General features: G+C 35.5%; 1 protein-coding gene across 5 annotated transcripts in view; it reads right to left on the bottom strand.

Annotated features, from left to right (window-relative positions):
* The window catches only part of Tsga10 (testis specific 10), a 109966-nt gene that overhangs the window by 30839 nt on the left and 52973 nt on the right, over window positions 1-26154 (bottom strand). For 4 of the 5 annotated variants that reach the window (XM_020152274.2, XM_020152269.2, XM_074050339.1 and 1 more), the window contains 4 exons: window positions 9044-9159; window positions 6411-6565; window positions 2176-2231; window positions 885-1053 (listed from right to left, as the gene is read on the bottom strand). In XM_020152274.2, the coding sequence (XP_020007863.1) occupies window positions 885-1053; window positions 2176-2231; window positions 6411-6565; window positions 9044-9159 (496 nt within the window). The remainder of the gene's footprint in view (window positions 1-884; window positions 1054-2175; window positions 2232-6410; window positions 6566-9043; window positions 9160-26154) is intronic. The other variant, XM_074050340.1, reaches the window with a different exon arrangement.

Here is a 26154-nt window from a genome sequence, read left to right on the forward strand (position 1 = left end):
TAGAAAGGTTGTACAGAGAGCCCACATGCCCCACACTACTGTCCTCTATTATTAGGATTGTGCATTAGTGTAGTACATTTGTCACAACTAATAAGCCAATATGGATATGCTGTTAAGTGAAGTCCATATTTAATTCAGATTTTCTTCACTTTACATTATGTTCCAGGATTCCATTATTCATTAATTCTTGAACAAAATACTTTTATGTCTCAATTTTTTAAATAATTATTAAAGACTGTTAATTAACAGTCTTGAATCTTTATAGCTATTTATGTAAATTTAAAATATTTAAATTCAGGTTTGTATGATGCAAACTAAACATGCTGAGAGTAATACCAAAGTAGCAGACTAAAGAATTTTGAGGAGGAAAGATACTTTCCAAATAGAATTTTTTAATGTTCAAGTAAAAATAATGTTGGAAATGAGAAGTATGTATTAGACTGAAATATATGGGCTTAGAGAAGGAATAGTTATAAAAGGAATTTTCCTAAAAAGAATCACAGTGCTAAAGAAGACCAAAAAATGTGGAACAGTCCATACATTTATATTGTAACAGAATAATAAGCAGTCCCTCAATTATATCTACTCTTTTCTTTAATGTTTCTGATGTTTTTTACCCTCATTTGTTTATTCAAATATTCACATATATTTATTTCTCCAGTACAGAAGTATTTCCTATTATATCCCCATTCTTTTTTTCTTTAATACTGAACACTTTAGGTTTGAGAATTTAATTTAGAAATTAAATGACATACTCTGCTATAAAAGTAGCAAAGAAATGACTAATTCAATGTCTGAGTTTTATACAAAAATGAAATGAGGGCTGTGCCTTAGAAGAAATGTATTTTTTTTTCTTGAAGAAAAGATTCTAGGAACACACATACCTGGTTTTCTTGTTTGGCTTTGCCAAACTGTTCTTGGAGATTGTCATTCTCATGAGCCAAGATATCTCTTTCCCTGGCAATTTGAGCCAGCTCATCATTTGTTTCATCCAGTTGCCGACGCATTCTGGAAATATCTTGTTCACACATAATTAGGGCTTCCGTAGACTGTCTATTCCACAAATCAAATAGTACATAAGAAGAGACATTTTACTGAAACAGAATAACAAATTCTCACAAGACAGAAGAAGGACAGTTAGCATGAAAATATTTGAAGAGTTTTAAAACATGGTTAAATGTATAGGAATACTGCTTAAATACAGCAGACAGTGCACTTAGAGTTTCTCTACTTGGCCATCATTTTGTTATGAAAAGGTCTACATAAACAGAACAGTCAAGGATTTTCTAAATATTTCAATGCTTTTTACACTCAAGAATACAAAGGCCTTCATCCTACCTCTAACTGTTATGTTTAGTCTCCTCTGCTGATTCCTCTTCCTCTGCCCCCTTAAAAATTAATATTTTTTCAGGGCTCAAACCTTAGCCTCCAGATTCTTCTCTTTCTACCCCATCTCTCAGAGAAATCCCAGTCATTCCCATGGTTCCTAACCCCATCTATACCCAGATGACTCCAGAATCATTTCCTCTAGCATCTACTACCTCCTGTTAACACTCCAGACTCCTCCTTACTGGACATGTCTACAATAAGGTCTCAAAGTCTCTTTTAATTCAGAGGTAAAATCATCTTTCTGCTCACACTGCTGTCATATTCAGTATTCTTCCCTACCTGGAAACCTGGCACTTTCCTAGAGTTCCTCCCCCATAAGCATCTCACTCCTTCTGTCCCCTAATCCCCAAAACCCAATTTACCATCACCTCCTCTGCCTGGATAATCTAATTCAAAAGTCTCCTTAACACTCTTCAATGGATTTTTAATGCTCAAAAGATTAAAATTAAGACTCATTTGTTTGTAACACAGGCCTCTTCCAGCCCATTTAGCTTTTTCTTTTACTTATACTTCAGTTCCAACAATACTCACTTACTTGTAGTTCAAGAGGCTCTTAAACATGATCTGTGGTTTTTTGCTATTTTTTTCTACTTTGAATTTCCTTTCTCCATTTTCCTTTGCAAACACCATCCTCTTTTCTTTACCTCCCTATGCAGACTTAGGCTTCCTTTGAACATTAAAGAGTTATCACCTTCTATATAACACTAAGCCCATTTCTTATTCTCTTTGTATCTTATATAGTACTTTGCCTACAATAAGTGCTCAAATATTTGTTGAATGATTTACCTTGATGCCTGTTCCATCTCAGCAATGATATTCTTCATGCCTGAAATTGTCTTTTCCTTTAAAAGTAATATAAATATTAAATAAAAATTATCTAAAACTATTAATTCTGTTAAAACTAAATAAACGAAAAGCCAATTCCTTCTCCCCTTTGATAATCCATTTGGTCCATTTATGTCTTATTCTTCTTTTCTATATTTTAAAGCCTACAATCAATGTGAATATTTACACTGGGCAAAAACAACTGATTATATTCATTAAAGAAAAGGCTATACTTAAGTGTAATGATATAAAATCATATATTAAATACTTTGTTAGAAGATTTATGCAGTCACCCAGCAATACAAGACTCTCATAACCACCCTGTTTTTAAAAGTAAACCACTGATTTGGCATACTACGAATAGGACCAATTTGCTTCCTTATATTCTTCATGTCATAAAATGCAGAGAAGTGACTCGTGTGTAACTAAATTTAGTTCCTAAGTAAAATATCTTTGCTTTAGTACCAGTGGCTTAGCCCTGTAATCCTAGCTAGGTGGGAGACTGTCATCAGGAGGATCCAGCCTGGGCAAATAGTTCAAGAGACTCCATTTTAACCAATAGCTGGGTGCAGTGGCACACACTTCATCCCAAGCTATGCAGGAGGCTAGGATCAGGAGGATCGCAGTTTTAGTACAGCCTGGTTGCGGGTGGGTAGTTTGTGAGACCCCATCTCAACTGAAAAAAGCTGGGTGTGGTGGTTTGAGACTATTGTCCCAAGCTATGTGGGAGGGCTGAGATAGATAGGATCCTAGTCCCGCTGGGCCTGGGCAAAAAGTAAAACCCTATCTCCAAAATAATCAGAGCAAAAATAGCTAGAAGGGTAGGCTTAAGGTGCCTAATAAGCATGAAACCTTGAGTTCAAATCCTAGTATTGCCAAGAAAAGAAAAAAGAAAAATATCTTTGATCAAATATATTAGTTATATTAGTCAGCAATATCATCTTTAAATAGCTACTTGGATGGAATTTACTTTTTAAAAATAATTAATATTATTATTTAGGTCTGAGATAAGGAGGTAAGCACTAGGCCAAGGCCAAAAATATAATAAAATGAACTATTTGTATTCTCCCTTTTCAGAGGGATGGTATGGGAATAGAAATAGTAGAATCAACCAAGACTGAAATGGGTTTGAATTTCTTAATGGCTTCAATACTATTCCCACATGTCCTTTTAAAACTCTCACTGAGCATGCACTGTCTTCCTTTATTCATGTGCCTCTCTCAGATATTTTTAGCTTCAGTTTCCCAGTCTGCTTTCTGAGAGAATGGTAAAGATTCTACATCCTTCAGTAATACATACTGTAGTACGCTTAAAATACCCATTAACAGAAAGTTAATCCCCCTTAAGAACAAGCCCATGAAAGACAAACACAAAAATATTGCCTAAAATGGGATTCTTACACAACTTTTAAAAATATGATTTAATACATCTTAGAAAGATAAATTGTGAAAACCTGATTGAACTTCTAACGCTTTCAAAGTCACTACTTGGTTAGGCTTGAAATACACTTTATAAGCCAATAAGTGGCTTTCCTTTTTCAATATGTCACCTGAAAGTAAACTTTTCTAGGAACATTGTAAAATATCCAGGACAGCAAAATTACTGAATAGAATCCAATAAAATATCCGCTTTGCCTGCTTTTCTTTTAGGATCATAATACTACCATTCCTGAAATCTACCAGCATCAGCAATTTAATATTCCATGCACTGCAATATGTTCATCTAACCAATGACATAGATTCAAGTTAACTGTTAGAATTCAGTCTGGACGGGATGGTAATAAATGTGTTTATATATAGAAAAAGAGAAACTAAAACATTACACAAATTTTACTCAAAAATCAATGAGTTTTCTAAACATTAATTGATACCAAGTAGTAGGACATTTCTTAAAACTATGGTTATCAGAAAAACTTCACCTTATTCACCATATTATAGGCATTCCAAATTAACTTATTTCTGTAATTTCCATATTAGACTATGAAACAGCCTTATTTTTCACTAAAGTGTATTTGTTAGTTTAGTTCTGAAATGTCATTATAGAAACCATTATCTCTTTTAATTCTCTAACACTGTCTTAACAGATCATTTTCTTTTCAAAGGATGGACGTGCTTAATTTTATAAAAATCTGAAAGTTCTTGATTCTGAGATAAAACTACAGTTCAATATTCTTTGTGAAGGAAAGAAAATGTTGGTACAGTTAGCAGAATGAAGGAAATATGAAATACTATATATGGCACAGAGAAATGAGATTCAGAAAAATGTCAAAAGTTTTGTTTTTAAATGTTCCTTTAAAAGGAGATTATACTTATTAAAAATGTTTTGAATGTAAGGAGAAACAAAACTGCACCTAAAAAATCATAAAATTTCAAAAATAATGAGCAACAAAAACAGTGTTTACTCATATGTGCAGGAAAGCAATACGAGTAAACTCCCTGTATAGCTATCCTTATCTCAACTAGCAAAAACCCTTGTTCCTTCCTATTATTGCTTATACTCTCTCTTCCACAAAATTAGAGATAAGGGCAAAATAGTTTCTGCCTGGTAGTGAGGGGTGGGGAGAGAGGGAGGGGCAAAGGGACAGTGCTAAGAGAGAAGGGGGGAGAAATAACCCAAACATTGTATGCACATATGAATAAAAGAAATTTAAGAAAAAAACAGTGTTTACTATCTCCTTCAATTATGCTCATGATTCCACATTTATTAACTTCAATATTCTCTCCAGACCTAAAAATCCAACAGCCTGTGAATATTCCATATACGTATCTGAAAGGCAATTCAAATTCAGCATGTGAATAATCTTCCTCTCTAATTCTGTTCTATTTCCTGTATTTCCTACTTCATGCATAGGAGCTATTTGAGTGGCTCCTAAGGCAGACAGTGCTTCTGGTCAGTGTTACTGCCTTAATAGATCTATTTCGCTCTCTTCATACAAGCCTCACCATTGTATGCTTTGTGAGGCTTTCTCATTTCCTTATAAGCCATCTTTTATATGGATTTACAAGTGCCAGAATATTTGTTTTTAAATATTCAACTATAATATTTCATTTACATTCTTGTAATGACTTGCTATATCCATGATGACAGATGCTAAGAGTTCATATTCAACATCACATGTGTTTTTGTGATTTGTTGTTTTTCTGTCCCATCTCATCTTTTGTACTCCATATCCATTTCTTTCCAACCTCTTCTCTGGCCACACTAAACTAACAGGAAGTCTCACAAAATTCTCTCATGAAAGCCACTGGACCCTTAAGTAAGATACTCTACCTATCTGAAAACTTTCTCACTGTCCTCTTCCCCTAACTCTTTTTTTGATGTATTTCTAGTCATTTTTTCAGGGAAGCTCAGGCAATGTGATTTCTTGAAGGTCTTCCTAGATCTTCCTGCTCCGTACTCTGTAACTCAATACCCAGGCTGACTCATTTGTTTCTGCCAAACTCCAATAACAAATTGGACATAATATCCTTATAACACTTACCATATTCTATTGTAACAGAATCTTTATCTCTCTCCCTATAACACTATAGCCCCACTCACCCTCAGTTTTTAACATGTCATTAAATATTTGTTGAAAGAATGGATGTATGAATATATTAATGAATTAGTTCCCTGAGAGTTGGGCAAGACCTTATTCCAATGATCCTGTCTTTGCTTAAGGCATTTGTGGAAAACAACTAGGAATTGCCTTCAGAATCAGTTCATGAGCTACAAAAAGGCATTAATATCTTTTATGTTTTCTTGGAAAAATCTTTTTGTTTTTGTTTTACTTAACAAAGAATGAGGAGTAGAATTATCATCCAGCTTTATGCATCAGCACCACAGATCTAGTCTCAAAGGCTGAGGACAGTGCAAAAAAACTAGTTCACAATCACAAAGGCAGTTTGAATGGAATGAACACATTGTCTCTCAAGATGACTACCTGAAAATGTTTTGAAGAGGAAATCAGTCTCATTACTTTATTTTGATACTTGAATTCATCATTGTCAATGAATATCAGTCACTAATTCACGAAAGGAAAGTCAATTAAAAACATTAGCTAGTGAATCTAAATACTTCCTAAGACTATCTTAAAATAGTTTAAAGTTTCAGCTGTCTAGAAAACACTTTGAGAAAATCCTATTACTTCATTCAGATTTAAGTACCACAATTTAATATTTAAACATTTCTTGTCCACCACAGTTGTCAGAACATACTTTCATTGCCAAACTCTCTCCAAGGGATGCAATATTCTCAGATTTTTTATCCAAACATGCTTGCAGGCATTCCTTTTCCTTAGCCAGATCATTGAGTGTTGCACCAAGAATGCCGATTTCTTCTCGCTGGGCAATACTTTGCCTTGTAAAATTATCTAAATAATCACATAAGTGTTGATTTAATAAAATCTTTTTCTCCAGTTGAAGCAAATAGAAATACTTTTCAAAGTAAATTCTCTTGTATTCAACAACTAAAAGTACAACTCTGTATCCTAAATAAACAATGGTTTTATTGGTACTGATTAAAAATTATAATGAATCATGAATTTCTAAATGACTCATAAATGTAAAAGCACAATTAATACCTTTGAATTAGAATAGCAAAGGAAAGCTCTATATCATAACTTCTCAAAGGAGACTTACATATATGATGGGGAGGAGACAATGGAATGAAGTAGGTGGAATAAGGGGTGTGGCCTTTGACCACCTTAATTTTCCCTCCCCTCCCTCTAGCCTAGAATTGTTATTATAGGTCAAGCTGGTAAGTAACAAATCAGAATAAAATGTTCAATTAAATCATGTTCAGATGATTCTAATGAATTCTAATATTCTGATTTTCTCCTTACTTCTAGGGAAAAATCATCCCAGGAAGTCTGATTCTATTTGTTAGAATTCTACTGTCAATGTCAATACTGAAGGCCTGAATGACTGGTATAAAACATTGATTTTTTTTTCCATTTTAAAAGAGGTGTTTATTTTCTTTTTAGAATGTAAGCTAAAGAACAGGAGCATAAAACATTGATTTTAAAGTTGCGGTTTCTCAACCAGCACTTTCAACATCACCTGAGAAATGCCTATTTGTAGGGTACCACCACCTCAGACCTACTGAATCAAAACTTCTAGGAGTCTGGAGCTGGAACCTTGTAAGGCCTGGAGTTCAAGCACTGGTATAGCCAAAGAAAACAAAAACCCTCAGGAGTGAACACAGCAATTTATGTTTTAATAAGTACATCCCTTCCTGCCCCCGCCCATGTTGATTCTAATGCATGTGGGTTGAGAACCACTGTCTACAGCAAAGGTTCTAGGTTATCAAAATGACGTAAGGAAATTGTTGAAGATACAAAAGTTCTAGTCCTATCCTACTTTGAGGACTTTGGCTCCAGTGATCTGTTAGCTTCCAGGATATTATGACACATAACAGAGTTTAAGAAGCACTGATCTAGAGATCTGTAAGGAGACCTCTGTTAGACCAGCCCTCTAGGGTAATGCCCACGGAGTTAATCCCTGACAAGGGCAATTTGGGTACAGTGCTAAGTGAGGTAATACCACATTGTCACATGCCATACAGTACTTGAGAATGCATCATGGCCCTTTTTACAGGCAGAAATGTCTTTAAGTCAACCCATATTTTGGGTGTTCTGATATCGGAACTTGTTTCCACTGGCAATCAATGAATACACCTCTTTAAAAGTTCTAGTATCTTTTAGTTTGAAAAAATATCCTAAACCTCATATCCCACTCAAGCTACCACCATTTTCTTACTACCTTTTAAATGTCAAACTGCTTGAGTGACTTCTCTATTTCACCTCTACTTCATTTCCCATTCTTAAACCCACTCTATCTTCCATATCCAACCCTTCAAACTTATTTTGGTCAGTGTTACCAAAACTGCCAATGTGCCAAATGCTATCAATGTTTTTTAATTCTCTTATTTCATTTCTCAAAAGTATCTGATTATTGATTGTCCTCTCACCTTTTAAAACACTTTGCTCTCTTGCCTTCCAAAATATCACTCACTTCTGGACTTCCTTCCTACTTCTTTGGTTTCTTTTTACTCAGTCCCCAATACCAGCCCTAAATACTCTCCTCCTTATTCTCTCTATTTCCCTAGGTGATTTCATAGTTTTAAAATATCATTTATATGCTGCTGATATGCCCCAATTATGTATCATTAGCTTAGATTTCTCTTCTAAAATACAAGCTTATATCCAACTTGCTTACCTTATATCTTTACTTGGGCTCAAAAAATCAAAAAATTGAGTTCTTCAATATTGCCATTTATATTTCTCTTTTAATATTTCTTGTCTCAATAAGTAGCAATTTCATCTACCTAATTACTCATTCCAGACATGAACTACTTATGTTACATGTTAAAAATACTTCCTCTGCTTTAGGTTTTTTTCATAGTACTAACAAAATTGTACCTTATATTTAAAATAAGATTATGACCATATATTCATATAGATCAGTGCTAATAAACATAAATAGTAGATTTTATAAAAGTAATTTTCTTTATAAAGATATACCCAAACATATGCACACTTTCCACCAAAAGTTATAGATATATGTACACACTATGTTTTATTACAACAGCTATGAGTAAGCTGCAATATTTACAAAAATTATAGATTTAAAAGTAATCATCATACATTTAAAAAAACTTTGCTTATTTTTTTACTAACAAATTTTAAGTCATACTAAGTATTTATGGTCCTAAATCTAAGTTCATAAATTTTTACTATCAAAGAAAAATGCACTTCCCAATATTTTTGATTAATTAGGTTTTCGGTTAGGTCTGTTTTTCTATCATATTTAAGAAAACATAAAAGTAGTATCAGGAAAAAAAAACTCACCAATTTTTTCATCCAAGCACATAATTTTCTCCTGAGTAAGCTGTAGCTCATACTTTTTCTTAGCAAGATGTCGCTGAGTATCAGAAAGATCTTTTTCTGTGTTTTCATATAAAAGTCTGCAAATATTTTAATAGTAAAACTAATTCTGAAATTTTTATGTTTTGAAAACTTTTAGTGTATTTAAATCTAAAAACTTTCAAGGACACCGATATACTTTTTCTTTCTTAATATTTTAATTATAAGACCACACTATAAGAAATTTGGAAAATAAAGGGTAAATAGGAATCCTCAGTTGACTACTCCAACATAAGTTACTATTTAGCATGTTGGTTATTACTATGCAGTATTTTTTTTTTGCTATACATGTTTTAAAGTTACCATATTATACATTCAAAATTGAATCCTGAATTTTTTCACCTATACTTAATCTTAAATTTTTTTAAGTCTTATAACACAGCCCTCCAAATCATTATTTTATGGCTAAAATAGTGCATATAAAATCATTTATTTTTAAGCAAATATATTTAACTAATTCCCTATCATTAGACGTTTAGGTTCAGTTCAATTTTTACTTTTATAAATAGATCTATAATAAATAGCATTTTATAAATTCCACAAACATAAAGTGTCTGGTGTTTACTAAGCACTAGGTAATGAGGAAGCAATGGTGAACTAGGTTGGCATTGGTCCTGCCCTCAGGAAGTTTATCATCAACAGGTAAGTAAATAGACTCCAATTTCTGGAAATATGAAAGACCAGCTAACCTGAAAAACCCTTTTACCACAAAACACTTAGTATACTAAATATAATGTAAGAAGTATCCTTTAAATGTATGGCAAAAACTGTAATAATTTTTAAAGAGAATTCCCTGGGGCATAATCAGAGCATTAGTTATGGTCAGGGTTTATTTATCTCAGTAGCCTATGGTCTTGTGTTTTCATTCAGAAACAGAGTATGAGGCCACAGAGATGTCTGCTACACAAAGCATAGACTAAGACATTTCACATAAAGCTACTGAGAGCCATTCCCTTAACGGAAAAGTCAGACTAGAGACCCTATCAACTGCTGCTAGACTCAGATAATAACAACAAAGAGTTTCCTTTGGCAATTTTTAAACTCAAGATAAAAAGTAAAACATTGGTTCCATGTTGGCCATGTAATCTTGGACTCTTGGCAAAACTTCTCTGGAAACATTTTCTCAACACAGGTATAGAACTAAAGACCAGAAAAAAGGCCTGTTGAAAATGATCTCACAATTCAAAATTTGAAAAAACATTAAGAAACACCTCTAACTTTAGTGAGAGTCAAAAATACACAAACTAAATTAGATCCCCAAGAACATCAGAATGTAGCACTATCAAATATAAAGTTAAAACCAATGTGTTTGACTATTAAGACATAGAATACAAAGTCAAAAGAAAAATAATCAACAGATTGGAAAAATAACCACAAAAGTAAACTAATATCATTAAAACTTTAAAAATAACAAAACTCAATGGACAAACTAGAGAACAGATAAAGCTAAAGAGACAATTAATAGACTGAAAGAAAAAGATCACAGAAAATTACCAATACCAGGGCAGAGATAAAAAGATGGAAAAAATAAAAAAGAGAGGTTAAAAGACATAAAGGACAGGATGGATAGGTCCAATATTTGCTTAATCAAAATTTCCAAAGGATAGAATAAATATAATATTCAAAGAATAATGGCTAATGAAAGATGAAATCCTAAATTAAAGAAGTACTAATCTATATCTATTAAGACAACTATAAGTGGGTGAAGGTAAAAGGACTGCAAGAAGACCAGATTTCTACACTGTACTCAATATGATACCAACGGTTTATGATAAATGATGCATATATAATATAACACTTAGGGCAACCACTGAAAACTGTATACTGAAAATCAAAAATACTATACATATCAAAATGGAATCTTAACAAATGTCAGATAACCCCCTGAAACTCAGGAAAATGAAAACAGAAATGAAAAGTAGGAAGAGGAAACAAAAAACCCAAAAGCTTGGGAGAATTAAGCCCTATTGATAATTGCATTAAATACATATAAGTCTACCTTATTTTTAATTGCTCCAAATTGAAAACCATCAAAATGTCCTTTATTAGGAAAACACTTAATTAAATTGATACATCCATATCATGGAAAATTATTGTCATAAACAGTAAGTAACTGACACATACACAAATTTGGATTGATTTTAATGTTGTTATCCTGAATTTCAAGCTAATTTCAAAAACTATGTGTGACTTAATTTATAAAATTCTTGAAATGACAAACTTGTGCATTGAAAATAGATTAATGAGTACCAGATTACAGAGGGAAGGAGGCAAGTTGTGACTGAAAAATAGGAGGCACAAAGTATACTTTTGTGGTATTGGAACAGGTATGTATCTTGAGTGTGGTGGCTTTGAGATGAAAGTATATGGTAAAATGGCATGGAACTATGCACATTCATGGTACCAATGTCAGCTTCCTGGTTTTGATACTGTGCTGAATTATGTAAAAGGTAATCATTGGGACAACTGGGTGAAGGGAAAATAGACTTCTCTATATTTTTTAAACTTCCTATGGCTTGTGAAATTATTTTAAAGTGGTAAAAAAAAATCCCAGATCCAGGCCACCTCACATAAACTAATTAAATTAAAATCTCTGTGGGCAGGAATCAATCATCACTATTTTTTTTCTAAAAGTTCCCTCGTTTGATTCCAATATGTAGCCAAGGTTGCTAAGGAAAGCTTTCTTCACTAAGAAACAGAAAAGGTGGAAAGTGACAAAGGAAGTGATAAGTAAGGGACAAAGTGATCATGATGTTATGGTGTCTGGGTCTCAGCCAGTTCTATACATATGAACACACTTCCAGTGTGTATTACAGCTATGTTTACACTGTTAAACTGCATTACAACCAAATATTTTCCAAAGTAACCACAAGATCCCTGTACAACACTAGGACCCATGCATAATTATAAATTTTCAAATGAAACCAATAAATCACAAATAATAAATAAAACAACTCCTAAAGAAGGCATTCAAGAAATAGAAAACATTAAAAATAAAGCTGGTAATGTCTCCTGCAGAACCCTGCAATTCAAATTTCAAAACACAGACTTAAAAAAAATCCTCCAAGATATATTTAGAGGGGACTTTGGTTAAGCTACCTACTATTCAGTTTTCTCACATACTCATTCTTGGGTTTAAAACCCAGCTTCTATGTGCAGCCTGGGTAGCAGATATTCAAAACCAGGGTTTTCCCTAAAAACTGAAAGGATCTGAGATATGTGCACACTCACTGTCCACAAAAATCAAATTGTCCATCAGTGGATAAATTGATAAGGAAAATGTGGCATATAAATATAGCCTTTAAAAGAAGCATTCTTATGGAATTATCTCAATGAAATTCCCCATATTAATAATTCATGATAAATGAGTAATAAACAAAAGCATACTGTGCCATATGCTACATGAACTTTGAAGATATTACGGTAAATGAAATAAGGCAGCACAAAAACGCAGATACTGCATGATTCTACATGAGGTGGCTACATAGTCAAATTCCTACAATGATAGATGCCAGGTGCTGGGAGAAGGGGGAAATGGGGAGTTGCTCAATGGATACAATCAGTTTTCAACATGAAAATGTTCGAGACCTATCCCACAGCAATGTGCTTATTGTTAATATTATTTCATTGTACACTTTAAATAGCTAAGATAGTAAATTATATGCAGTTTAGGCTACAGTTAAAGCAAAGAAAAAAGAAAACAAGTGAATTGCCATAGATTTTTCATTTTATTTCTTTTATTTCTTTGGCCTACTTTAAGATTCATTCATTCTTATATTCTTGTATTCTCTCTCTCTGTGTCTCTCTCTCTGTGTCTCTCTTTTTTCTTCTTTTTCTTCCTTCTTTCTCCTTCTCCTTCTTCCTTCCTCTCCTTCTCCCTCTCCCTTTCCCTCTTCCCTCTCCCTCTCCCCTCTCCCCTCTCCCCTCTGTCCTCTCCCCTCTCCTCTCTCTCCTCTTCCTCTCCCTCTCTCTTTCTCTCCTCAGTATTGTGTTTAAACTCAGACCTCTGCACTTGCCTTGCCAGGCAGGTGATCTACCACTTGAGCCACACTGCTGCCCCCTTTTGTTTTCAATATATTTTGAATAGGGTCTCACTTATGCCTGGGTCTGCCTGGATCACACTTCTCCTATTTATGCTTCCTGCCTAGCTGGGATGACAGACAAGCACTACTATACCCAGTTTTTTATTGGTTGAGATAGAATCTCACTAACTGTCTGCCTGGGCTAGCCTCAAACCACAATCATTCCAATCTCCACCTCCTGAGCAGCTATGATCTCAGGCATGAATCACCATGCACAGTTGCTTTCTCTCTTAAGGAAAGCAAATCTCTTTCAAAAATTAAAAACCCCAATTGGCTTTTAAACCAATTAGTACAGATGTATAGTGGATATGGGTAAAGGACAATCTAGTATTTTATAAGAAGGAGGGGAAATAATCAAAATAATAGCATTTCTTTATTCCTTATATAAATATGTCTTATACTTCACAAAATGTTAAACTCTACACCATGGGATTCCCTGGAGTTCTCTGTATGGTCTTATTCTCAAAGTGATTTGCTATTTGTATCCCAAATTAATGTTTCCATTAGTGCCCAGATACAAACATTTTTGTCCAGTTTTAAGGGAACTTCAGTTGGAACCACTGAATTGATGCTTTTTAGATACTTCCAGCCAGTTGGAATCTCCAGAGAAATCCAAAGCACTGAAATAGAGAATTCTACAGATAACAGAGCACTAGTAAACCAAGCTATAATATGCAATCATGGTTTTTACAGTTTTCATTCATCATTTAGTATTGTAAGTTTATTATAATAATAACTGATATTATAAACAACAGTGCACTGGCAGAGACTGAAACCAATTAATGCTTTGTTACTTGAAAATTACTCTTAAGATTTTAAATTCAAGATGAGAAACCTTCACTGATTATAGTCTTCAACGCACAGAATAGCATGCTTCCTTCAAAATACATGACATAATCAGATCCAAATGATAGATTTTTAAAGTAATTTTGAAAAGTATCCTGAAGTAACTTATGTGGTCAGAAATCAGATAATTATGTTCCTCGGTCTGATACACAGTTGTCATTTGTTCTACCAAGAGTCCTAGAAAAGATTTTGATATTAAAATCACTTTGGACTCAAATACCTGAATTCAAAATGAACCAGTCTTAGAATCACTGACACAGAACTCAAACTAACATTTTTCTTACAGATAGCTCCATCAATTTTTCAATTGTATGGGAAATTCTAAGTCTGAGACCTAAAGATGTTTGATGCACAGATGCAGACCAAAAACCTTTAAAAAAAAAAACCTGTCTCTGGGCCAGGCACTGGTGGCATAAGCCTGTGATCCTAGCTACTTGGGAGGCAGAGATTGGAAGGATTGTGGTTTGAGGCCAACCCAGACAAATATTTCAAGAGACCCCATCTTCAAAATAATCACAGGAAAATAGACTGGAGGTGTGACTCAAGCAGTAGAGTGCCTGCTTTGCAAGTGTGAAGCCCTGAGTTCAAACCCCAGTATTTGAAAGTATTTCAGAAACTCAAATAGAACATGAGTTCCATTTAGAGAACAGAATATTCTATTTATAGAATAGAATAGAAGTAGGTGTGCTACTAAAACACACCTGCTTCTCAAAAAGTTAAGCTCATTTGGACACAACGGAAACAAAGACAATGAGTCTTGCTTTTCAAACTCTAGGGATTTAGCTCTTTATCAGCAATGAATATCAAACAGCCATTAATGCTATTCTTTCAGCTGATTTGGCTGGGGATGCTGAGGGGCCTCAGTTGAGATATATAGAAACCCAGATCTGTGAGGGACTTTACTCAGGAGCTAACTTCTAATAAATGGAATTTATGCATGGGGTAAATATACAATTTTCTTACAGACTGACAAAATGGAGAACAGAAACAGTAGTGTTTAAACAAATTGAATGGAGTTGGATTATGCAGGTCCTGACCAGGTTTTTTGTGGCTCTTTTCCTTTTATTCTTGTAAATATAAAACCTATTATTTGTACTTTTACATAATTATTGATCTATATTTTATAAAAATGATGATCTATAAGAAATGTTTCAACAGTGGCAATTCATACAATGGAATACTAATAAATTCAAATAATATAGAAGAATTTCAAAAATATTGAGTGAAAGAAGTCAGACATAAAGACATGTATACTATATAATTCAATATATGTAAAATTATGGAATAAGAAAAATTATAGTGCATAGAGAAGACCAATACTTGGCTGGAACAAGGGAGAGCCAGTCAGCAGAAGGGCACACAAAATCTTTTTGGACTGCTGAAAATATTTAATGTCTTAATTGTGGTAGTGGTTCTATGAGTGCATATATCTGTCAAAACTCATTGAATTATTCTCTTAAAATGGATATACAAAGCTGTATATAAGTCATATATTGGTGAAGTTGACTAAGGAAAATAAAGATAAAATAATTTCAAGACATTATACAGCTACAGCAATTAAGATAATGAGGTACTGGCATAAAGAGAGAGAAATAAAGAAATGGAGACTCTAGAAATAGAATCATATAGAATCTACTAATTTTGAGAAAAGTATCAAATCAACTCAATGGGAAAAGGAAAGTTTTTCAATAAATATTTGTGCAATAGGTGAATATTCATATGGAAAAAGATGGGCCATGACCCCTATTTATCACACTTCAAAGACAAAAAATAATTCAAGAGGGATCATAGCCTAAAGGAACATGCAGAAATATAAACCTTGTAAATGAAAACATGGAGTATTTCAAGGCCTTCACAACAGTAAACAGTTCTCAAGGTACCAAAAAAACCCTAATTAAAAAATTGGACCTTATCAAGACAAAGACCTTTCTGTTCAACAAAAACCAAAACAAAATAATCATAAACAAAGAATAAGCCAAAGACTAGCACATGTTTTGATAAAGAGCTTCTACATTAACTCCTATTATAGAAAACAAAAAGATTTTAGAAAAGATAAGTTGGTTGTGGTGGTGCACACTTGTAATCCCAGCACTCAGTAGGTAGAGGAAGGAAGATCTAAAGTTCAAAACTAGACTGGGCTACACAGTAAGAACTTTTCTCAAAGTTAAATAAATATTTTTAAAAGATAACCAAACAAAAATGTACAGAAGAAGTGAATATTTATATTTCACAAAGATGAAATACAAATGGCACACACAAAGACACTAAACATCATTAGGAATCAGAAGATTACAGATTAAAACTAAAATGAGACATCATTTCACATCCAGAAAAATATTTAAAATCAGAGATAATAACACCACCAAATGTTGACAAGAATGTGAAGCAAATAAAGCTCTTATACAACCTTTCTCAAATGAAGTTGTATGAGTGAATTAAGAACTAGATATCATCATCAACAACACCACCAACAACAGGTGTTGGAGAGGATGCGGGGGAAAAAGGAACCCTCTTACGCTGTTGGTGGGAATGTAAACTAATACAACCACTCTGGAAAAAAATTTGGAGGCTACTTAAAAAGCTAGACATTGATCTACCATTTGATCCAGCAATACCACTCTTGGGGATATACCCAAAAGACTGTGACAAAGGTTACTCCAGAGGCACCTGCACACCCATGTTTATTGCAGCACTATTCACAATAGCCAAGTTATGGAAACAGCCAAGATGCCCCACCACTGACGAATGGATTAAGAAAATGTGGTATCTATACACAATGGAATTTTATGCAGCCATGAAGAAGAATGAAATGTTATCATTCGCTGGTAAATGGATAGAATTGGAGAACATCATTCTGAGTGAGGTTAGCCTGGCCCAAAAGACCAAAAATCGTATGTTCTCCCTCATATGTGGACATTAGATCAAGGGCAAACACAACAATGGGATTGGACTATGAGCACATGATAAAAGTGAGAGCACACAAGGGAGGGGTGAGGATAGGTAAGACACCTAAAAAACTAGCTAGCATTTGTTGCCCTTAACGCAGAGAAACTAAAGCAGATACCTTAAAAGCAACTGAGGTCAATAGGAAAAGGGGACCAGGAACTAGAGAAAAGGTTAGATCCAAAAGAATTAACCTAGAAGGTAACACCCACGCACAGGAAATCAATGTGAGTCAATGCCCTGTATAGCTATCCTTATCTCAACCAGCAAAAACCCTTGTTCTTTCCTATTATAGCCTATACTCTCTCTTCAACAAAATTAGAGATAAGGGCAAAATAGTTTCTGCTGGGTATTGAGGGGGTGGGGGGGAGAGGGAGGGGGTGGAGTAGGTGGTAAAGGAGGGAGTGGGGGCAGGGGGGAGAAATGACCCAAGCCTTGTATACATATATGAACAATAAAAGAAAAAAAAAGAACTAGATAAAATTGAGTGACTATTTTTTCAATTCTCTCAAGGATAGTACAAAGATTATACTAATCTAGATTCACAGGAATCTAGAATCGCAGGAGATATGATAATTTATTACTTGTAATAGATACTTTAATGGTATAGGGTTCAATTCTGAGATCCCTGACTAAGAAGGGCTACATAAAGCTGGGTACCAGTGGCTCATGCCTGTGGCAGGATTGCAAGTTCAGGCTAGCCTGAGAATAAATGTTTGCTAGAGCCCATCTCAGTGGGAAAAAGCTGGTTGTGGTGGTATGTGCCTATCATCCCAATGATGATGGGAAGCTTAATATAGAAGGATTACAGTCCAAGCTGGCTGGGGCAAAAAGCAAGACCCTATATCAAAAATAACCAGAGCACAAGGGCTGGCCATGTGGCTCAAGCAATAGAGTGCCTGCCTAGCAAGTGTGAAGCCCTCAGTTCAAACCTCAGTACCACCAAAAACACAAAAAAAGGGCTACATCATAAATTGTTAGTGTGACTGTAAAATCACATAACCACTGTGGAAAACTGGTCATTTCTTGTGAAGTTAAATATACACTTACCATGTAATTCAGTAATTTTCCTATTTACCCAAGAAAATAAAAACATATGTCCACAAAAAGACATGTGCAAAAAAGTGACAGTGGCTTTATTCCTTATAGCCATAAAATGGGTAACTAACCCAAACATCCATCAAAATAATGAACCATGTGGTTCAGCTATATTATGGGATACTGCTTAGCAATTTACAAATATCGAATCTCTTATATAAGCAATAACCTGGACTAAAACACATTATGTTGAAGGAAACAAGCAAGATTTTAAAAAGTACATTGTCTCAGTCATATGTACTCAGTCCTACATTTCACAGCCAGGTAAGGCCACAAAAATGACTATACAAGATAGCCATGCAAAGCAATCTTCAATAATCTGTGGAGAAAATTATATTTTTCATCTTTAAAAGTTTTTGTCAGAATATAACTTTCTTGCTGTCAGATATAAATACATAAAGAAACCAGAAAAATTATAACTAGCATTTATTGAGTATGCTGTAATTTAAGACATTAGAAACATTAAGAATTAACATGGTTTATTTCTTTGTCAAAACTTTATCAAGAATAGTTTGAACTTCTTGTCACAACTTAAATACAGAGCAAACTTCTTTTCTCCTGTGTCTGAAGAGGAAAATAGCCTTGAAACAGGGTTGTAAAACATGGTAAACTGTCAATTAAAAGCTGTAACCTCGGACAGAGCTGTAAAGCATGAGCCATTGCCCCTTAGAGCCATGCAAAAGTTCAGGACCAAGATGAAAGGCACCATGTAGAGATAAGCACCCATTCCTGCCTTTCTTTGTCTCTACTTGTAAATAAACTTTCCAAAGCAGGCCTCCCCTGCTGTTCTTATCTAAACAACATTAGGTCCCTAGCTCACTAGCAGCCCAATTAACCTAAACAATCTAACTCACTGGTTAGGACACCATAACCTGAGCACATTTTTGTAACCTGATGTCCTGTACTACCTTTTAAATATCTTGTGAATCCTTTGTTCAGTGCTCAGACACAGGTACATGTCTGAGCCCGCTGATGTAAAAATAAGATCTGAGTTCTCCACTCCTCTGAGTGTCGCTTGGTTTCTTGTCTGACCATACTTCTACATCTTGGAGGGCCCAGAGATTGGCCCCTTGAACCATTGGCTGGAAGTTGGGCTGCACTGGAGTAGGGAGGGACACGGGACTGAAGGAGGTGGTGCATCACCCGATGGTATTCCGGGTCCTTCTTCACCCCGGTGCCCCAACTCTCTGAGCAGTCTTGACCCAGCTTGGACTCCAAGGAGAAATGGACCAACTCATCTGGCAGTCTCGTCTGGACTCGGTAAGCACCACCCCTGGGGAAATCAGTCCTAAATCAGGTCCTGTCCCCCTGGATGGAAGGGGAGCTTAATCCACTCCCGGGAACCTCCGAGAGGAGTTCCATAGGTCAGGGACTTCTCCCAGAGGAGGGAAGGAAAACTGTTATAACTTCAGTGTGAATGTGTGTGTGTGTGAATTTGTTTAAAGCATGGGCAAAATTTAATCTGCTCCTGGAATTCCAGCTCATTTTATGCACGTTTAAGTTGACATTTTTTCTGGCATGCTTAATTTATAAAACTTTTTTTGTGTGTGTATGTAAACATCTTCAAAATGGTTCTTAAATTGCTACTATAAGGTTAATATGATACTCAAGGTAACAAAAACCAGGATATTTGTTTTAAAGATCTTTGTTATAAACTGCTTAGTCTTTAACATTTAAATATGTAAACATCTTGAGGACGATTCTTACTATAAAGTAAATGTAAAAGTTATTACTCTGTTCTACTGCTACCTTAAACAACAACAACAACAAAAACAGGTTTTCAAACTTACTTCAATCAGGTCTCACTAGGATGCAGACATTCAGGGGCTAACACTCTGGCTCAGTCCGAAAGGAAAAAAAAAAGAGCTACAGTCTACAACAAAAATCTTAAAATTTAAGTAGTTTAACTGACTAAGTTAACTAAAATCCAGTTACATTAAAGGTTTTATAAGGTCAAAATTTAATGTACTGATGTTAAACTAAAACTTAACTCTCTAAGCTCATAACAACAAGGCTACCTTAAAAATATTATATTGGTCTAGGTAACATTTACAAAATAATTGTCTTATAATGGTCTTGTTTTGTCAAGATAACTCAGAAATTTTTGATACTACAGGTTAATCCATAAATTTGTCAAGACAACAAGAGTTTATTAAAACACAGAGAAACAAGAGGCAGCTGAGCACAGGGAGTGCTGCTGCACTGATGTGAGGGTTGAGACAGATTTACTTATGTAAAGGCAAAGTACACCCTCCAGATATGATAAAAAATAAATAGATAAAAACTCCAAAAGGAGCACTACACTGGAAGTCAAGACCTCCAGTTTTTATTAGATGTAACAGAGTGGAGGTGTTAGTCCTACTCCTTCCACATGGCAGGTGGAGGGAATTTTGCCCTGGGATGGCCTGTTATTTTAGGGGGCTCCATTGACTACTTGTTGGTGGGATCCCGCTGTATGTCATGAGCCATCTGTTAATGTCAACAATCTGGGATGTGATCCCTTATAACATCTGAGCCATGATTCTTGGCCATTAGGTTTCCTAACTCCACACTTAGTCCCCATAAATATTTACCTGTGTTCTCTGGTGATTTTTGTCAGGGTTTTAACTACTAAGTTAACTGAGTCGTGTTCATTTAAGAGTTGGTTTATGTTGGGGTTAACAATGAGGACAGCCATGTTAGGACTAGACCCCTGCCCCTTGCAGATGGCTCAACTTTATCATCCTGGATATACGCCAGGGACAGCTGGGCAGACAGTGACCTTCCTGGTACTTTTCCACTTGCCCCCTATATCTAGCCCAAGCCTGTATATGGCAATGGGCTCTAGCTCTCTTACTGGGGTCCCCCTCCACAAAGCTCCTGCCTAAATAATAAACCTTGTACCAGTGTTTGAACTGTATCTGTGCCTCTTCTATGCCTCTTATTTCCTAACAGTTATGTAAAACTTTCTAGATGACCTCATGGTTAAACAACTGTTGTCTTGGATGATTCTAATACAGTTTGTACCCTAAGCTAGTTTGTGACTGGGCTGTTTGGGTTCTTTCCCCCTACAACTGATAAAAATCTAAAGTTTTACTTCAAGAGTAACAACTAAACTAATATGTGTATTAACCTCTATAGAGTTGTGATGCTGTTGCTGGTTCCTGTGTATTAAATATAGTTATATTTTTCAAGTATATCAAGCCTTCTACAATACAAAATTTAGACAAACATGGTAATGAAAAGTTAATGGCACTGATGTACTGTTCTGATAGTTGCTAAATTGTCCATCAAAATTTTAATCATGGCTCTTTCAAGTTTTTGTCATTTCAGTTCTGATCCTCCTGGGACATTTACAATCAAGTCCATAAAAATGACTCTAATAAGTGCGTATGTGTCAACCAAGCTAGCTCTTTAGATATCTGCTTTTGTTAGATTTTGTTTTGTATTGTCCTTGTCTAAAAGTCCACTGCTTAAGAGCCACTCCTTCTAAGCCTCTTTGTTGCTTAAATTTGGCCAAAAGGTTCTAGTTGGCACTGACTCCCACCTGATCTTCTCATTATTCCCTCACAACGTGGGACCGAAACCAAACAAATAGAATCCAGGAAAAAGCAGCCAATCAAGAAAGGTCTTCAGTCTATGGCCATACCACCCTGAACACACCTGATCTCGTCTGATCTTGAAAGCTAAGCAGGGTTGGGCCTGGTTAGTACTTGGATGGAAGACAGATCTTCAGAAGAGACTGTTCAGAGGCTAGCAATTTGGAGACAAAAGGGGAATGCCATCAAAGTTCCAATGGAGTCACTGGTGCCAGACCTCTCAAAGATAACCAAGGCCAAGAGGATTAAAGGAATGGTTCATATGTATGTGTGGCTATCTGACATTAAAGCCCTTCCAGACACAAACTCATATTTTCAGACAGGGTCTTCTACTAAAATAGAGACAAAATAACTATTTTTACTGGATCTAAACATGTCCTTTAATACTTAAAGATGGTGTTTTTAACTTTTTTTTAAAAAATAACAATGAATTTTCTTGGACGTATATACTGACAGTATATTGTTGCCAAGGTAAGTGTACTCAGTTTAAAAAAAAAAAGATATGATAAATAAAAGATTAAAAAGAAACTACTCCAACCCAGTTGGACGGGTCTCCATCTAGTAATGTTAGCAGCTCTTAACGGCTGTTGAAGTTACAAGTGTCACTCCAGGGACTCATCACTCCTGGATAAAAGGACAGCTGCCCCTGCAGAGCCCAACGTTTGATAGGCTGTCCATGACCCAACTAACCCCCCCTCAGATTAAGTTTCCAGAGAACATCACAACAGCAGGCCATCACTGGAGAGACCTCCAGCCCTGCCCCAGCCACATCTTGGAAGCTGGTTGGTCAACGCATGGCGGAAGCCTGAGGATTCATCCACCAGGACACAAGTGTATCCTCTTTTCTGTCACCCATACCTTATCCTGCTGATTAGCATTGTTGCAGTCTGTTTGCACTAGGACTGGCTGTCACTGTTCCCCAAGATTGGAAAGTAGGCCAGAGATTATTGCTGGCCTTCTATTATCTCCTCATAGTAGGAAGCCTTACTCCTGTTTGGTGTTGTCTGTAGCCCAGACCCCAGTCTCAGGCTTGAGGTCTCTGATGTGTTATTGCCTTCTGACTCTACTACATTTTAAGGTTGTTCAATCCAGAGGCCAGAAGACTGCTCAGCTTGTGTAAAGCCGCGTTCCTTCCAGGGAAAACTGCAGTATGCTTTCACCTTTTATCAACATCTGTCACCTGTGTGCAGCATATCAATTTCTGAATGCACCAGGGGAGGGACAATTTACTAGAAAGAAAGCTAATAGGCCTAACTGGGTTACAAGAACAAAGGCACTATAGGGCAGATAGGTTGATGGCAGAAAGACAGGGACCCCTTAAAGTCATGGAACAGGGGAGGAAATAAACCTCCTTGTGCCACCCTACCCTTCCACTTCACCACCATATCAGTTTACTAAGGGGAGAGCTGCAGATCTAGAGGCCACCCAGAGGTGATTACCTAGGTGGACCTGGGCCAGTAAAAAGAAAACATTGATCTGCCACCACCATGACACCCAGTTAAGCCTTCCTTCTAGGACAGGAAACCTTAACTTGGAATCTCAACTGTACAGCTACTGCCATTAGATGTACCATTGACAGGTTATGGTGCACCAGCCTGGGAATCTTCCTTGTCTGAGGAACCCTTACTTATCAGTGCTTGCCATCTAACTGGAAGGGCATTTGCACATTAACATTCCTCACCCTAGATAAACATAGTGCCTAACAATCAGACCCCCGCCCTGCACCTTTAATGACTCATATGCGGTCGAAGAGAGCTATCCAATTCATACCTTTATTAATCGGACTGGGGATAATGACTGGGAAAGGAACAGGCATAGAAGGGACCGCCTCGTCACCCACCTACTATAATCAATTATCTGTAGACCTAACAAATGACATAAAACAGGTGGCTAGGTCTATAGTGACCATGCAGGACCAGCTAAACTCTCTAGAATCAGTGGTCCCCCAAAACCAGAGAGGGTTGGATTTACTCACTGCCAAAAAGGGAGGGCTTTGACTTTTCTTAAACACAGAGTGTTGTTTCATGTAAATCAGATGGAAATAGTCAAAGATATGGCTGATTCTGTTATCTGGCCCTCTCCTCATGCTTCTATTGGCACTTGTGTTTGATATGTACATTTTTAACACCATAACTAACTCATTAACTCGCAAATGGAGGCGATAAAGTTTCAACTTTAGTAACACAATATAGGCCTTTGGGACAATAGGAACCTTATGGAATTTTTAGTCTAGTGTTGATGCTTGTCCACAAGTGGAAAAAGCATCAAAAGGGAGGAATGAAGAGGAAGACAGCCTTGAAACAGGGTTATAAAACATGGTAAACTGTCAATTAAAAGCTGTAACCTCGGACAGAGCTGTAAAGCATGAGCCATTGCCCCTTAGAGCCATGCAAAAGTTCAGGACCAAGATGAAAGGCACCATGCAGAGATAAGCACCCATTCCTACCTTTCTTTGTCTCTACTTGTAAATAAACTTTGCAAAGCAGGCCTCCCCTGCTGTTCTTATCTAAATAACATTTAGGTCCCTAGCTCACTAGCAGCCCAATTAACCTAAACAATCTAACTCACTGGTTAGGACACCATAACCTGAGCACATTTTTGTAACCTGATGTCCTGCACTACCTTTTAAATATCTTGTGAATCCTTTGTTCAGTGCTCAGACACAGGTACATGTCTGAGCCCGCTGATGTAAAAATAAGATCTGAGTTCTCCACTCCTCTGAGTGTCGCTTGGTTTCTTGTCTGACCATACTTCCACAACAATACACCTATCCAAATCTGCATCACCTTCCACATTTTATCATTTATGCTTTACATCTCATGAAATATGTCTTTAATGGGATGGTTTTGCCAGTGTTGCTTTCTTTTTGTTGCAATCATTTTCCTACTTTCACTTCAATAAGGTTGCCTTTATCAATATCCTGACTGCATATCTAGAATCCTTGAATGGTAACAGTTATTTCTTCAAAATCTTCATTTATATTTGACCCAAATTTTACTTCCAGTGTTAATAACCTTTTGTTTGTTGCCTTTTCATCTTTAATAGCCAATTCCCCTTATCCCTATCCATTTTATAAAATGTAGCATATATTTATCACTGGGAGACAAGGAGGCAACAAAACAAGTTTTGCTGACAGACTGAAAGAAAGTGCTGCCACTGATCAGTGATCATGATTTACATCCATTATTTATATAGTACTTTGTACACTGAACAGTGAATAGCTAGGTTTGCACTTTAATTTACTCACAATTAATGTACTACGTAGCCAAAATAATATACTATGTAGCCAAAAATTTCAACTATATTGATGGGGAAACCGATATTATTTAACTAAACCCTACTAAACAAATGAATGTATATAGAAACCATGCAAAGTGAGTACGCCTGTATATGAAATGCAAGTACAGGCAAATATTAATCTATGGTAATAATGTCAAACAATGAAGAAGAGGGAAATTGAGTGGAAGGAGAATCAGGGAATTATCTGGAGGGAAGGAAATGTCCTTTTTCAAAGTTGTGTTCACACAGGTATATACAATTGTCTACACAAATCAAACTGATCATTTTATTGTATAGTAATGCTCTGGACCTAAAAATGTATAGTAGTATGCTCCAAAAAGGTAATATTGAGGAAAAATTTTAAAAAGAAATTCTGAAGAATATTCTCCTGACAGAAAAAAAAAGATCCCAGAGTGAAAGGCAATGTGTAAATGTGCAGGTAAATCTAAATAAGTACTTACTTAAGCAAACAACAACAGCATCTTATTAAATTCATGTACACATGTGCATACATACATATGCAAACATGGTATGAAAATATAGGACAATTGTACACAGTTGAAGAGTATTTAAATGGAGCTCATACTCAAAAATCCTCCTGTTCTCTCAGATAATCACTAAAAGAATAAGAATTTAAAACTTCTTATTGATTTCTAAGCTGATAGAAAACAATGGAGTAGCTTTTTAAAATTCCCAATCTAAAAGAAGACAGGAAAGGAGAAAAAAGAATCATAAGACAGGAATAATAGGGAACATATAATAATAACATGTTAGATTTAAACCCAAAGATACAAGTAATTAGGATAAATATACATGGACCAAATAATCCAATTAAAAAGAAAGTATCAGATTAGATTTTTAAAACTTAACCATATGCTGTTTATGGAAGACAGCTAACACATAAAGACACTGACATTTAAAATTATGCTTATAAATAACCATGGATGAAATAAGAAATAACAATGGAATTTTATACAGAAAATAGTACATGTCAAAGCTTGTGTAGGATATACCTAAAGAAGTCTCAGGAAAATTTATGGCCTTAAGTGTTTATATTTTAAAAAGAGACCCCCAAAGTACTAATATAATTCATACCACTCAAGTGCTAACAGTGCCTGCCTCACAAGTGTGAGGCCATGAATTCAAACCCCAGTGACACCAAAAAATAAATAAATAATGAAATAAAAATTTTTAAAAAGAAATTAAGGTT

Source organism: Castor canadensis, chromosome 12 (genome assembly GCF_047511655.1).
Source record: "Castor canadensis chromosome 12, mCasCan1.hap1v2, whole genome shotgun sequence".
Taxonomy (NCBI): Eukaryota; Metazoa; Chordata; class Mammalia; order Rodentia; family Castoridae; genus Castor; species Castor canadensis.